Source organism: Melospiza melodia, chromosome 11, assembly GCF_035770615.1.
Source record: "Melospiza melodia melodia isolate bMelMel2 chromosome 11, bMelMel2.pri, whole genome shotgun sequence".
Classification (NCBI taxonomy): domain Eukaryota; kingdom Metazoa; phylum Chordata; class Aves; order Passeriformes; family Passerellidae; genus Melospiza; species Melospiza melodia.
This window is the reverse complement of record NC_086204.1, coordinates 31,130,020-31,145,339: the sequence shown is the minus strand read 5'-3', so window position 1 is coordinate 31,145,339 and position 15,320 is coordinate 31,130,020. Positions and strand designations below refer to the sequence as shown.

General features: G+C 46.8%; 1 protein-coding gene across 4 annotated transcripts in view; it reads left to right on the top strand.

Annotated features, from left to right (window-relative positions):
- The window catches only part of NEGR1 (neuronal growth regulator 1), a 151,185-nt gene that overhangs the window by 116,505 nt on the left and 19,360 nt on the right, over positions 1-15,320 (top strand). For 3 of the 4 annotated variants that reach the window (XM_063166341.1, XM_063166344.1, XM_063166342.1), the window contains exon 7: positions 11,694-11,735. The exons of the other annotated variant lie outside the window; for it this stretch is intronic. In XM_063166341.1, the coding sequence (XP_063022411.1) occupies positions 11,694-11,735 (42 nt within the window). The remainder of the gene's footprint in view (positions 1-11,693; positions 11,736-15,320) is intronic. 4 annotated transcript variants of the gene reach the window in all.

Sequence of the window (15,320 nt, the reverse complement as noted above, 5' to 3'; positions counted from 1 at the left end):
TAGTTATTATAAAATCCTGGAATATCCTGGGTGGGGAGGGACCCACAGCAATTCCTGACCCACCTCCTGGCCCTGCACACACCCCACAGTCCCCCCTGCCCCTCAGAGTGTGCTCCAAGCAATGATTAAAACATTCCACGGAATTTAAAATTTTAAATTTAATTTAAAAATTCCATGGAATTTAATCCCCTGCCTGTGCCCCCTCAGGGTGAGAGGCACCCGTGGGCAGAGCTCGCTGTACCTCGAGTTCCTTCTCAGAGTACAAAACCTCACAGGAAATTTTTAAAAAAATTGAAAATACAAAGAATTTGTATTTAAGCAAATAATCTAACGGGTTGGAAAATGCCAAAACTGAAATAATTTCCCAGACAAATTCTGGGTTAATTGACAAAAGCATTTGCTTAAACCCAAACATCTACCTGTAAAGTTTGTGTGCTTCTACCGAGCCAGGTGTTTGTAATTTGGGGATTACCAGAAGATGCAGAGAAATGGTGATTCCAGAGCTTCACTGCACTTCCCTGGGAGCTGCTGTGAGCTCTGGGCACTTGGGCAGCTGAATGAAAGGAGGAAGGGGAAAAATAAATACTTTTTAATTTTTTTTTTTTTTTTGGCTGCAAGAAAGCTAAAAATAACTTCAGAGGTTTAAAAAACAAGAGGTTTTCAGCGAGCCCACACCAGAGCACTAATTAACCTCTGTGCTGAACCACAGAGGTAACAAAATGCTGAGGTGCCTCAACGAGCCTCAAAAATCAAGAGCTCAATTACTGCTGGCCTTAATTCCTCCTCCAGGTTTGTGTGTGGAGATTTGGACTGGATTTACAATAATAAATTGAGCATAAAAGCTTTCCCTTCTCGGGGCTCTTCCAAGCCTCTGGCATCAGAGGCTTTGATTTGTGATATCAGAACTATTCACAGAAAAGCGTCTGTAATGAATTTTTCAGAAACTTCCTTTTCCCCCCATGTATCTAAAGTAACAAAGCTGATTTCCTGACTTTTAAATGTCCTGCATGAAGCACCTAGAGAAATAACTTGAATTTTACTGTGGGAAGCACCTAGAGAAATAACCTGAATTTTACTGTGGGTGAAGGTGATGTTCCTATAGAGACCATTCTTCATAAATCGCCCTGATATTCAGATTTTTAGGCTTGGCAGTATTTGGATTCACTAACTTTATTCAAAAATAAAACGCAAGCATGAGGACTGGATCATTTAAATTCTGTTAATTTATTCAGTTAAAATTATATTCCAAGGGAAGGAAGAGAAATTTTAAATTGCTGGGGATGTGAGGAAGGAAGGAGCAAATCTCACGGAGTGGCTGCACCCTATGACGATGTAGCAGCTTTAATTTAGGCAATAAATGGTCCATTTTTCGCCAGCCCTTTTTCTGAGGTGCTGAGCTGTCCAGGGTGCTGCAGGTACGTGAGGAAATGCCTGTAGGATGGGAAATCTGAGTCAGGATCAAACTGTGGTTTATCTGAATAAAGGGGGACATAAATGTGGGTTTTGTTGGGTTATTTTGTTGGGGTTTTTAAATGTAATTTTACAGCCAGAGGTAGTTCTGTGCATTTCTTCATCTTCTCCATCAAGATAATTCAATTTACTCATCTCAATCAAGCGCAGAGTTTAAAAAACTGGCTCCTGTCGGTATCAGAGCAGGATGTTGTATGAAGGATGCCTGGTTCCAAGCTGTGCTTTTGGAACTGCCTTTGCAGAGCCCTGAGGGTTTCCCCAGGCCTGGTTCCGAGCAGGCTCTGCCCATCCCTGCTCTGTTTCCAGGACAGCTGTGCCTCCCTGGGGCTCACCTGGCCCTGCACTAAAACCCACACCAGGGTTCACTGCTGGGCTCCTCTCCGCTCCCTGCCCCGCTGCACTGCAACTGGAAATGAAAAATGGAAAATACAAAGAGTACCTTGTGTAACAAATGGGATGAAGACAAGATGTGCTGTAAATAGCACTATAAATAATGATATAGATTTATTGCACAGACTGGAACACAAACTGGCCTCAAAATGTGGGGAGGAGGGAGGGAGGAGGCTCAGAAAGGGGAGACAGGAACAGAGGAGGGAACAGTCCCCAGGTAAGGCACTGAAGGCAATTCCTGTCTCTCCGGGGCAGGAAAAGTGGGTTATTGCAATATTGCTGGGGCTGCATCAGGAAGTTTTCTCATAAGCCAGGCCCAGGAGAGAGTCACTCACACTGATCAGAGGCCAATCCTCCACCCAATGCAAAGCCCTCCTTCATTAGAGGGTTATTAAGTGCAGAACTTATTTTCATATCCAGTTGTTGAGCAAAGCTCAGGTGGCTTTACAAATGAATTAGATATTGATCAGGGATATCCCGAGTTTTCAGAGAGATCAGAAAATACATTTTAAACACACAGGGGACACCAAGGGACACCCAGGGCTGAGGTCCCTCTCCCTGGGGCTCCTCTCCAGGCTGAGCAGCCCCAGCTCCCTCAGCCTTTCCTGGGCACCGAGATGCTCCAGGCCCTTGCTCAGCTCCAGGAGCTCCTGTCCCTGCTGTGCTGAGGATCCAGAGCTGGACACAGCACCCAGAGGTGTCCCCAGGGCTGGGCACAGCAGCCAGAGGTGTCCCCAGGGATGGGCATACAGCAGCATAATCTGCTCCTTCTTAAACTCTAACTCCATCTTAATTAATCTCCTTTCACAGAAACTGTAGTCATTTCATGAATCTCATCATGACATGGGCACATCTCCCGTGTAATTTATAGAGATTGTAATGATTCATTTGATAGGCATTGTCTGTGGATTTCGGCTCGTCAGGGATCAGCAGAGCTATAATTACACAGTAATTACTAAATAACTTATTCACAAATTGCTGTGCCAGTGAAAGCAAATAGCAGAGCACTTGAAGAGTTTCCAGTTCTGGGCACGTGTTCGGCCCGTGCAGGGGCTGGGGCATGAGGTGTTGGGAATCCACAGAAAATGAGGGAGAGCTGCTGGGAATCCATGGAGAATGAGGGAGACAGGGCTAGGAATCCATGGAGAATGAGGAGAGGGTGTTGGGAATCCATGGAGCATGAGGGAGAGCTGCTGGAATCCATGGAGCATGAGGGAAACAGGGCTGGGAATCCATGGATCCCATGGCTGGGACACTGGGCAGTGATGCCCTGAAGAGCTGGAGCAGAGACTAGATGGAGTTAAGAGAAATAAATTGGATATTTATGCAAGGGCCTCCAAAGGCCTCACCCTGGCAGTACCCGAGCCACAGCCATGGCTCTGTCTGGATGGCTCCAAGATGGGAGCAAAAGAGGCCATGAAATCTCACATTTTATAAGTTTCAGTCCACTTGCATGCAGGAGCCAACTGTCAAATTAATAGCTTCAAATGATGAAGTTTCACCCTCCTTTCTTGCCTGCCTGCCTGCTGTTGTTTATGCTTTGGGCCTGAAGCTTGAAGAGATTGTCCTTGAGTCTCCAGCTGGAGCAGGATTGTTGTGTGAAGAGATCCTAGTGACATTAAAACAAAGCTAAAAGCTGCACACCAAAACAGACCAGAAAAACTTAAACCCCAAGGTACCAATTTGGGCAGAATTGTTCCCTGGCAGGGTGGGCAGGGGCTGGGATGGAATTCCCAGATTTGCTGTGGCTGCCCCTGGATCCCTGGCAGTGCCCAAGGCCAGGCTGGACGCTGGGTTTGGAGCACCCTGGGATGATGGAAGGTGTCCCTTGCCATGGCAGGGGTGGAATTGTTAGCGTTCAAAAACACATAATCACATAAGCGATTATATGCGGTGCTTTTTATTAAGAGCTCTGGGAATGGGGGTATTACAACCCAAATCTGACTCCGGCCATACATCCGAGATGAACGTGTTTTTATATTCTATCCTTATATAACTTTCATGTTAATTATTAAACTTTTATTGTTCTATTGTATACATAGATTTCAGCCAAACATAGCCCCCCTTAAATTTCCAACATAGTTTCTCATGATTCTTCCTATGATTATATAATAATTACATTTAACTACTAAACAATCATCACATCTAACAATTATATCTTTGATCATACTGCTTGTGCAGGTGCAGTGATCTGAGAAAACACAAAGCCCAACATTTTCAGAGTCTGTCTTTAGCATTTCCCAGGGCTGCGCTGTCAGAATGGATGGGATCGGAGTCCCTCCAGCCCCTGGTGAGCTGCTGGGTCACCTGTGCAGGTGGGCTTGGCACTGCCCTGGGCAGTGACACACGAGTGCCTGTGCCACCTGCCCTCACGGGTGGCCCCTGTGCCGTGTTCGTCCCCAGAAATACAGCGACAGTTGTGCGGATTTGGAGAGTGACCTCTGAGAACAGGAATATCGTTGCTGGGAGTCAGAGCAGTGCTAATCATATGTTTCTGAGCAGGAAAAATGCTAGCAGATTTCCAGGTCTGCATTATTCATGAGCTTCCGTTTATCCATATGAATGAAGGACCGGGCTCAAAGGACACGGACAACTTTGTCACTTTCTCTTCATTCTGTTACGGTCTCAACAGCTGTAAAAATCATTAAAGCAGCAGTTTTCCCTGGAAGAATGTGAAATGGGGAATGAGGACCAGTGAGCAAATACTGTTTATCATTTAGAACAGTGTACTTTGAATAACTAAATCAAAGCATTGTCTTTCACGTCCCTTTGGTGATACAGACACTTCCAAATGTGTGAAATTCAGTGGTTTTCCCTCTTCCTGACCTGCTCTGGTTTAGGTTTTCTCTGAGTTGTGCCTCTCCAGGCACACCAAGGTGGGGTGCAAGTGCTGGGGGTCCTTCTGAAACCTGTAAAGATCTCACTGCTCACACTTATTTCTCAAATCTGACAAAATCCATGGATAATATAGTACATTTTTTCTTTCTATGTTGCATATTTTCATTTTTAATGGTTTGGTGCCGTAAATACTGATGCAAATGTGCCCTCACATTATTGGGGATATTTTCACGATACACAAAAAATGGCCTGCAAATGAATGGCTGCTTTTGCCAGCATCCATTTGCTGAGGACAGTGTTCCCTGATTTATTCATTTATTCAAAATACAGGCAGTCCTGCGAAAGGTAAAGCCTTGAACATATACCAGTGTCTTATAGATGTGAAATTGTTGTGAGAGTGAGGAAGGAAACTGCATATTTTTACTGCCAAGAGAATCAAATGTGTGACCTTCTATTAAAATGTTATTTTGAATGTTTTAATTAAAATATAAATTTGTCTGTTGCTGGTTCACACACACACATAACACCGCCCCTCACATTTAAATTAAATTAAATTTAATTTAACTAAATTAAATTAAATTAAATTAAATTAAATTTTTTTTTCCTATGAAATCATTCATCCTACATAAAACATGACTGTTCACTCTGGAACTCATTAAAAATAAATAAATAAAAATATTTTGGTAGACTGGAGCATTAAAACAATGTGTTTAATATCTTTCTCTGCCTTTCCATCAAGAAATCAAATTTCATCTGAATTTAAGTCAAATTTGAGATCCATCCCTTTGTGCTGCCAGGTGAGAACAAGTCTGAAACTCAGGGCTGGAATCCACAAACCTGGAGGCTTTAAAAATTGCCTTCCATTGGACTTCTTTTACAACAGGGCACAAAAAGCTGTCAATAATGTGGTTTTCTACACCCTTAGAAACATTTGAATATTTATTGAGAAGCCCCTGCTATCAGGCAAAACAATCAGCCGGAGGTGTAGAGGATGGAGCGAGAAAACTCCCTGGCAATTTCAGCCCTCAAACTTCAAGTTCACAATTATTATTTTTTTAACGTCTCACCGGTGTAGCACTATTAAATATTTATCATGCTGTAATAAAAGAATAAAACATTTAAATAAAATAAACCATTATGAGGCAATTAAGGTGTAATAACTCAAACCTGCAGAAAAGCTCTAATTGTAATTGCAAAATATTAAGGGTGAGAGAGAGACACAGAATAAATTAAGGTCACGTCTCTGCCCCATCCACTCAGAGTTTCCATCCCAAAGATTTATTATGAAGTGTTTTTCCATTTTTCGTGGTACTCCAACAGGCTCTGGCTTCCCTGGGCTTAAAGACCTCGATTTCACAATAAATCATTAATCTTTAACAAAGCTGATGAAGCCTGGGGGAGATTAGCTTAAATAAACCCAGTTAATTATCAGAGGTCATAAATGGAAGCAGTTATGAGCATTTTTTTAATTAACTAATGAGTTGGTATTTAACAGTCAGTTGTGTTTTGGTCCAGCTATTGATTCCTCCAAGTCAAAATATCAAAGTCAAACAATTGCACTGACGCAGATGGAAATGAAAGAAGCTTTTTGCATTCTCCAGCTGGGAAATATTCCCCTTGGGACCCTCCCAGCAATGCCACCCTGGGCACCCCAGGGCTGCGACGGGCTGGGGAAGGTGCCCGTTCCCTGGGCAGTGCCAGAGCCAGGACCTCACCTGGTGCCCGCCCTGAACCTGCCCTGACACAGCCCTGAGGGTGGCAGAGACCACAGTCACCACTGAGGGGCTGCACAAAGCCCTGGAACATTCCAGAGCCTCTGCTCCTTGGGAAACAGGCTGGGTTTTCTGACACTGAAACAGAGGAGAATTCATTGCACTGAGAATTCATTGCAGCGTTGCTGTTTTGTTCCCCAAGCCAGAAGTTAGGCGTGGCTTTACTCACAGTAAAGCACATTTTTCACTTTTAAAACCTGGTGTCCCCCTAGCAGCTTTAATTGCTCCAAGCACAACAGTTTGCTTTTGGACCTGCTGCAGGGTGATAAAATAAGGTGCCAGTGTAACAGAAAGTTTGGTAGCTTTGACTCTAGACCTGGTCCCAGGGATGGGCTGGTGCTGAGCTGGGGCTGGGAGGGGGCTGCAGGGAAATGGAAAAGGGAACAAGCCTTTGGAATGGGAATGGGATGGAATGGAATGGAATGGAATGGAATGGGAATAGGAATGGGTAGATGGGATGGGAAGGAGCTGTGATGCCCTGGGCAGTGCCCAGGCTGCTGTGGCTCTGCTGGGAGCTGCTCCTGGCATGGATGTCTCTGGGGCACAGGCTGAGATCACTGCGGGGCCCTTTGCTGAGCTCCCCCTCCTCTCTGGGGATGAAATCTGGGTTTTTCCATGGACAGGAGCCGGGGGCAGTGCTCTGCTCCCTCGGGTAATCCCTGCCCAGGTTTCCCCCTCGCGGGAGCTGGGGTTTGTTTCAGGAGCTCCAAGGAGCAGTGTGAGCACAGCCACGAGAGGTGCCCATCCCCACCCGAGTTCTGGAGGAATCTGCCCTGAATTTGTTCCCTTTGCTGTGCAAACAGGGGCTGAGGAATCGCTGCCTTCCTCACCACCTACAAGGATTCTTGCTGGGCAAATAATTACAAGTAATTGGCCCCTGGTAAACTGAAGTCAGGGTTTATTTACTTGCTTGTTTTTACCTGCCTGTATCCCCTAATAGCTCCTTGCAGCTCATATTTTTCCCAAGCCCTGGATGTCAGGAAGCTGCAGCTGTGGGTCCTGCCCTCCTGGAACACGTCTGTAATTCTCAGCCCCGCTGTCCTCCCCTGCCTGGGAATTTACTGTTGTTTTGACAATTTTATGTGCAAACATATTTAAATCCCTCTGACCTCAGCCTCCTGAGCTGATTGAATTTTGCTTTAACTTTGGTCTGGCAATTTCCATTCCCATGTTTTTATGCAGAGTGCCGGGGTTTCAGCTTGTGATAAAGCTGAGACAAAAATAGGTGTGGGTCCTGAATTCCTGTGTGTGAGCAGAGGGGCTCTCGTTTCTCTCGGGACACCTCATTCCCTCACTGTGTGGTTGGGTGGGCATGGTGCTGTTTAACTTTGTGGTCTGAGGTCTCTTCCAGCCTTGGGGATGGTGCAGTCTCTGGGGGCAGGGAGTGCCTCCCTCAGGTTTGCTTTGTGGTTCTCTCCCTGTTCTGGCTTTCCCAGACAGGGCCTTTTTGCAGCCAATTCCTTTTATTCCCTGTAATTTGCCTCCTTGTGCGCCCTTTCATGGGACGGTGTCCCACTCTGATAAGAGGTTTTCTCTGCCAGCTCTTTTCTGCCATTCCTTTATGGTAGGAATTTCTGGATACAATCTCTGTGCCTTTGGTGAAAGGCAGTGCTGAACGTCCTTGACATTTAACCTCACTCCCTGGCCAGCTGTCTGTAGTGCGTACACTCTCCAGAGGTTTCCCTTCTGAGGATTAGAGCTGCAGCTGCAAATCCCCGGGGTTTATCCTCCCTCTGCATTTAAACCCTCTCAGCTGCTGCCTGTCTGGGTCATTTCCAGCGTTAGATCCGGCTCACCATCCCCAAACAGAACTGATTTTAAGGAGCACAGCAGCCTTTACTGCTTCCCATGGCAAGGTGCTGGGGATTCCTGCACCCACATTTCCCAGCAGGGCTGGGCTGCCACACCAGCACCGATGCCAGAGCATTTCCCTGTGCTCCAGGGCAGGTTTAGTTTGGATGCGAGGGAAAATTCCTTCCCTGAGGACTTCAGGCCAGGACGTGTGTCGGTGCTCACAGGGGTCTTGGGATGAGGGAAGAGATGGAGATCTGACTTTATATTTCAGAAGGCTTGATTTATTATTTTATTATATATATTACATCAAAACTATACTAAAAGAATAGAAGAAATTATTTCATCAGAAGGCTGGCTAAGCTAAGAATAGAAAGAATGATAACAAAGGTTTGTGGCTCGACTCTCTGTCCGAGCCAGCTGACTGTGATTGGCCATTAATCAGAAACAACCCCATGAGCCCAATCCCAGATGCACCTGTTGCATCCCACAGCAGCAGATAACCATTGTTTGCATTTTGTTCCTGAGGCCTCCCAGCTTCTCAGGAGGAGAAATCCTAAGGAAAGGATTTTCATGAGAAGATGTCTGCGACAGAAGTCAATCAGGAGCTTGGTGCATTGAGAGCTGGGCAGAAATCCCCAATTCTCCAGGTGTGTTTGGCAGCCAGGGATGCTGTGCCAGTATCTCCATACCCAGAACATTCCTGGTTTTGAGTTTTTGAGCCCAGCCTGACCTAAAGCTCTGCTTTGAAGCAGCGAGCTGGGTCTGGCTGTGCTGTGCCCGGGGGAGGTGGCTCTGCAGGGCACCCAGCTCCTGCCCACCCAGCCCCAGCTCTGCCAGGGCACAGCAGCAGCTGCTGGGCACTCACTGCTCCCCCAGAGCCCCAGGGTTCAGCTCCGGGAGAACTTGTGAGCCACAGGAATGGCACACAAACTCCCGGGTTTCCATTAGACTTGCAGATCCCTTCTCCACAAGCAGCCCTGGAAATGTGAGCAGCCCTGGCACCGTAGGACGGGGTCTCAGGAAGGCGCAGTGCAGATAGTGCCGCTCTTGCCCACGCATCCCTGCCTCCCCGTGCTCCCGAGCAGTCATCAACAAATTTTAATTTGAATGAACCAGCCTAGCGTGCTCCTGCAGAACCAGCTGGTTTTGTTTTCTCTCCATAGACCTGAACATTTTCATGAATAAAGATTTGCAAAGAGTTTCAGAACTTGAAACTAGAAATAGATCCGTCTCTCCAATGCCTTGATCTAATAATGTGTTTAAAAATGAGATTTTTTTGCAAGAATAATACGTGAAATCACCGCCCTCGCTTCCACCCTCAGTGCTGGCAGGAATCTGTGACTTTATGCTACCTTAAGCACCTATAATTAAGTCTAGATCTGACGTTTCCTGGGGAGACACGATCCCAGCACAACCCCTGCTGGTTTGGGTAGGGTACTTGCTTTTTAATGAAATATTGTACTGACTGGTTGTGTTAATTTGCCTGATTGTTGGAAAGAATGGTGTTCATCTGCAGCAAGAGGAACTTTTCCAGGAAGCCACAGTCTGAGGATGAGTCCTAAATTCTCAAGAAAAAGATGCTGTTAACCTAAGGTAGCCAGAAAAATAACTTTTTTCATCATTGCACAACGCATTTGAGCCAGTTTGGGAATTATCCATGAGGAGCAGGCTGTAATTGCTCAGAACATGAAGGTTTGGGAGAAGTTAAGGAGAATTAAATCAAATTATTGTCACACTTTTAAAACAACCATTAAAATACAAAATCAATGAAATCTTGATAGGTTTTTGCTTTCTCTGAGTCTCTTGTTGGACCCCAATTCCTGTTTCTCATGCTGAAGGCAGGGTTGGTCTGTGCAGGAGCACAGCCTCCTTTCCCAGGGGAGCATTTTGGGGTGGGAGCATTTGCTGTGCTGAGTTTCCCTTTTCCCCTCATGTTGAATTTTCCTTTTTCCCTCATGTTGAGTTTCCTTTTCCCCTTGTGTGGAATTTTCCTTTTTCCCTCACATTGAGTTTCCCTTTTTCCCTGTGTTTTTTCCCTTCTTCTCTCACATTGAATTTCCCTTTTTCCCTCATGTTGACTTTCCCTTTTCCCTCACATTGAGTTTCCCTTTTTCCCTGTGATGTTTCCCTTTTTCCCTCAGGTTGAATTTCCCTTTTTGCCTCATGCTGACTGATGCGGGATATCAGGGACAGACCCATCTGTCCACAGTATTTCCACTGCTCCTGCACTGGGATGGGAAACCTGAAACCCTTTTCATGCTGAAGGAGTCTCCAACTTCATGGATTTTAATGCCAATTAAAAGTGTAACGCAGCTCAAATTCCATTTCACTTTTAAGACGTGCTTTGGGTTCATCAGCACCCACGGTGTGTTTGTCAAGGTGCTGAGTAATTGGCTTTAAGGTTGGAAACATTCATCTGCATTAGCACAAGTTTAGCAGCTGGCTAAAGAAACTTCATAACTTTTTATTTGGGGAAATATTTGTCTGCTATTTCTCTTGGACTGGTGTTTGCACAGTATTAACCTGAAAAGCAATTTTAGGTGGAAAAAAAAATACCCTCAAAATTGGCCAGGAGCTGGTGTGTGCTCAGCCATTCCCTGCACATCCCTGCTTGTCAACTCGCTCTCATTTTTTTTCATTAGTTTCTTGTTATAGTCAAGATATGGTCAATGATCTTTTGAGCTTGGTAATTTTGTTAAACCTTTTTTATGAGCAGTATTGAATTGCTGCATTGAGATGGGAGCTTGCTTCCGTGCAAGATTAATTGGGACCGGTATTTCATTTTGCATAGCGCTATTCAAAGCTAATAAAAAGGCCCAGAATAATGAATTCTAAAGTCAAATTATAATGAAAAGCCACAGGTGATTGTTTCATTAGGCAGGATGCAGGAGAACTGTGTCTTCTCTTAACTTTGCCTGTTTGTATTGGTTGCCCTGGGGGAAGTAAACAACTTCCAAATGGGTTTGATGTTTCTGAGAAATGTTCTCTTCTGGAAAGACTTCAATAATTAAAAAGATGTGCCTTCTTAAAAGTTCACCCAAGCACAAAACTATTGCCTTAAAACATTCTTTGTTCAAAACCGTTACCCTGACTGATATTCACGGGAGGAAATTGCCTGCACCGGAGTGGGCACAGCCCTTCCCTCAGCCAGGTGCCAGTGGCTCCCTGGAGGATGCTTTGGAGCTGGAGGGCCCAGGGCAGCAGCCTGGCTGGTGCTGGTGCTGGTGGTGTGCACAGCCGTGGCGGTGAGAGCAGTGCTGGCTGCAGCTCCAGCACAGAGCTCTGTCCAGCCCCACGCCAGGTTAAACTGCGCTGTCTCTTGCATGATGTTTGCTGTCTCATTCTGTACTTGTCTTCCATGTGTGATTAACTCCCAAATGTTCTCTTTTTTTTTTTTTTTTCTTTTTTTTTCCTTTTCCCTTTTTGTAGAAATTATTGAGCCTACTACCTCTAGTCGTGTGTCAAGCCCAGGTCAGTATCCCCCGAGGAGGGTCGGTGCCCCGTTGCCATCGGTGCCCGGGGCTGGCCCGGGCTGCTGTGTCGTGGTAGTGCTGGGCTGTCCCTGTCGTTGTGCTTCCATTGGTGTGTCTCCCCGCAGCCTGTGTGTCTTGTCCTCTTTCTCCCTGTTTGGAGCAGCTCTCCCATCGCTGTGCCTGCCATGGTGTGTCCCGGTGGGGCTGGGCAGGGCACTGCTCCGTGTCAGCAATCCCCTGCTCTGGAACCACCTCACCCCCGACTCCTTGCTGGTGTTGTGGCCCATGTGGATGTTGGTTTGAGGATGTGCAGATTTCTCGCTGTCTCGTCTCCGACTGGCCGTGGGACGGAGCCAGGAGCTGTTGGGAGGTGTTTGCACTGCCAGTGCCAGGAGGGGATGGAGGGAACTGAATCCCTCTGTGTGCCTGGAGGGTGTTCACAGCTCCTGACGGCTCCTGCTGCATCCCCGTTCTCTCCTGTTGCTGCAGGACACCCTCAGTGGAGCTGGTCACAGAACTGTGGAATGGTTTGGGTTGGGAGGGACCTCAAATCCCACCCAGTGCCACCCCTGCCATGGCAGGGACAGCTCCCACTGTCCCAGGGTGCTCCAGCCCAGCCTTGGGGACTGCCAGGGATCCAGGGGCAGCCCCCGCTGCTCTGGGCACCTGTGCCAGGGCCTGCCCACACTCACAGCGAACAATTCCTTCCCAATATCCCATCTGGGAGACAAAAACAAGCAGAATTTTCCTCTGGCAAAACCTTCACCAGATGTGCGCTTTTATTTCCTAACTGAGATTAAAAGATTGGGAGGACTGTGCCAGAAAGCCACAGCAGCGAGGTGATAAACCAAGTGAGGCAGGTTAAACCAAGGGCTGCAGAAGGAAAGGCAGGCACAGGTGATTCCAGCACCCCCAGACCTACAGGAGCAGCAAGACAAGTGTTTAAATCTGCAGAGCTTTAATCAAAGCGCTTAGGGAGGGCAAGCTCCAGTGTCACTCCGGGGGCAGAGGTGCTGCCCCCCTGCCCTCCCAGGGAGCTTCCCAAAGCTCTCCATACCCTCTAGGGCAGAATCACTGCCCTGTCTCCATCTCCAGGGCAGAGATTGTCCTGTGCCTGCAGCCAGAGCCGCAGCAAAACCTCTGCATGACATCTCCATCCAAACCCACGGCATGGGAGGGTGGACTGGGCTGCAGAAAGCTGATAGTGCCTGCAATAAAAGTCCCTGTCCTTGGCATTTCCACAGTTGCTTTGGAGTGCCAAGCAGTTGGAAACAAGCTGGGAATTATTATTTGAGTTAAGAGAGGCTGAGAAGAAGGAAAGGGTCGCCGCTGCACTGGTCGTGCAAAGCGGCGATAGGAGAGCCCCACTCTGGTGCTGTTTAACTCGGGGGTTTGTAACTCCTGAAAAAGGGCTCTCAGCCTGATCCTCTTCCAGCTCTGTCTGGGAAAGAGGGGTAATGCTGGGGGGTTGCAGCTGGAATGGGCTCCAGTAGCATTTCTGGGTTTGATCTGCATAAGTGAGTGCTCCAACAGAGTCACAGTTGTTCCTCATTTTCAAAAGCTGCTGTTCAAGTAACACAGCTTTGAGAAGTGTTTGAATTCTTGTCTGCAGAAATTTGCACCAAATGAGCAAAATTATGTGTATTTCTGGGAGCGGCATGGAGATGGGGGGGTGGAAAGGAATAGAGGCCTTTAATAATGATCCGTCTCTTAATTCTGAAAGCTCAGTGCTAAATAGAGAGGGCCTTTTACAAACATGAAATTGAGAATATGAAAACCTCTGAACACAATAGTGGAAAAATTTAGGAGCCATTAAAGTTGCAATAGTTATAAACTACATGAGCAAATCAAACTTTAAATTACCAAGGAAAGCACTGAGCTCAGTTTGCAGTTGAAAACCAACATCTGTTCTGCTGAAAGACAACAGAAAAGGGGAGGAGGGCTTAAAGACAGTTCTCAAAATGGTTGCAAATTTATTATTGAGTCTTTCCTCCTGGAAATCAGCCCTGGTAGCAGCAGTGACATTGCAATGAACTGTTCTGTTTGCCTTCCATAATTAAATAACACTGTGATAGTCCCTCTACTCAGCTAATTTTAGCCTGGTAAATAGCTGGAAAATGCCAGCACTATTGTAACCAAGTTATTCAGCTGCAGAGGCAATGAGAACCTTCCCAGAGTGCTGGGAACTGAGTCCCTCATGTGTGCAGCACCAGCAGTGGAGGCAGCACGTTGGGCTGGGAGATGGAGGCAGAAAACCTGGGTTACTGTCCACAGCTGCTTATGACTGTAAAATTAGAATTACCATGAATCACAGAATGATTTGGGCTGGAAGGGGCCTTAAAACCATCTCATTCCACCCCTGCCATGAGCAGGGCCAACGTTTCTGGCTTTGCTCAAATCCTCCCGGGAGGCTTTGGCCAGGAGCCCTTTGGGTCTGCCTGCCCTGCTTCCCTCATGCAGGAATACCAACCATGGATAATCCATAGGAACTCATTTTAGCCTCGTGTCTCACATCAGTCACAAACCAGAGCATCAGCTGCTTCCTGCTCAGTCAGGGCTGTGCAGCTAATTAGCTAATTACCACCATCCTTCAGCTCCTGAGCACAGCTTCAGGGGGTGTGCTGTGCTCCCTGGAGAAGGCTTGGCTGCTGCAGGACACAGACCCTTGCTGGGGTTTCAGTGCTGAGCCAGAGCACCCCAAAGGGGACCAAGGCTCCCCAGAAGTGCAGGAAGCTCCTGACAGGATGCTCAGGGTCCCATCAGCACTGCCTGAGCCCCCGGGGTCATCCTCAAGGACCAGCCTTGGGAGTGACTCTCTGAGGAATCTGCAGCAGCCCTGCAGAACTTTCAGCATCCCCCCAGTTCCCAGCAGGGCACAGAGCATTTAAGACATTTCTAATTCATGCAAAGCAGCGCCGTGTTGGAGAGCCCTGGTGACACATTTGTGCCTTTCCCTGCTGGAGCCCCTTTCCACACATTTGGGGATTTACTCTCCTAATTTGGAGCGACGGTGCTTCAAGCATGTAGAATTAGCTGCAGAAAGTTACAAAATTGGGGCCACGGTCGGTATCTGTGTTGTCAGCCAGCGCCAGGAGCTGCAGCTCCTTACAAATCTTCCCTCCTTCAGCATAATTAGTTCACAGGTGGTGTCTTGGAAAGCCTTTGAAGATGTTGCTGAATTCTTAACGCTGACTAAACAAGTAACTGTGACAGGTCAGAGAGAATAATTGAGGAATCTTCTTTAATTAATGACTTCACATCTTATGAGGCACTTTTATAAAAATTGGAGTGGGAGAGAGAAGGACCTTAAGTTATTTAATTTTCTCAGGAACAAAAGCGTGTGTTTAAATGAGCACTTGGGCAGGTTGGACAACTCCTTGAACCCCAGTTGCTTCTCCCTGCTCTGCCTTTCTGCATATCTTACACATTTAATACGCCAGGATACCAAACAATACCTCATTTCAAGCAGGTTCTGTTTGTTCCATGGGAAACCTGCCAACCCCTCCAGTTTTTTCTCCTCTTATGCAGTCGCAAATCCCATTTACATCAATCAGTGGTTTTGTGTAAGGAGAATCCGCAGGGT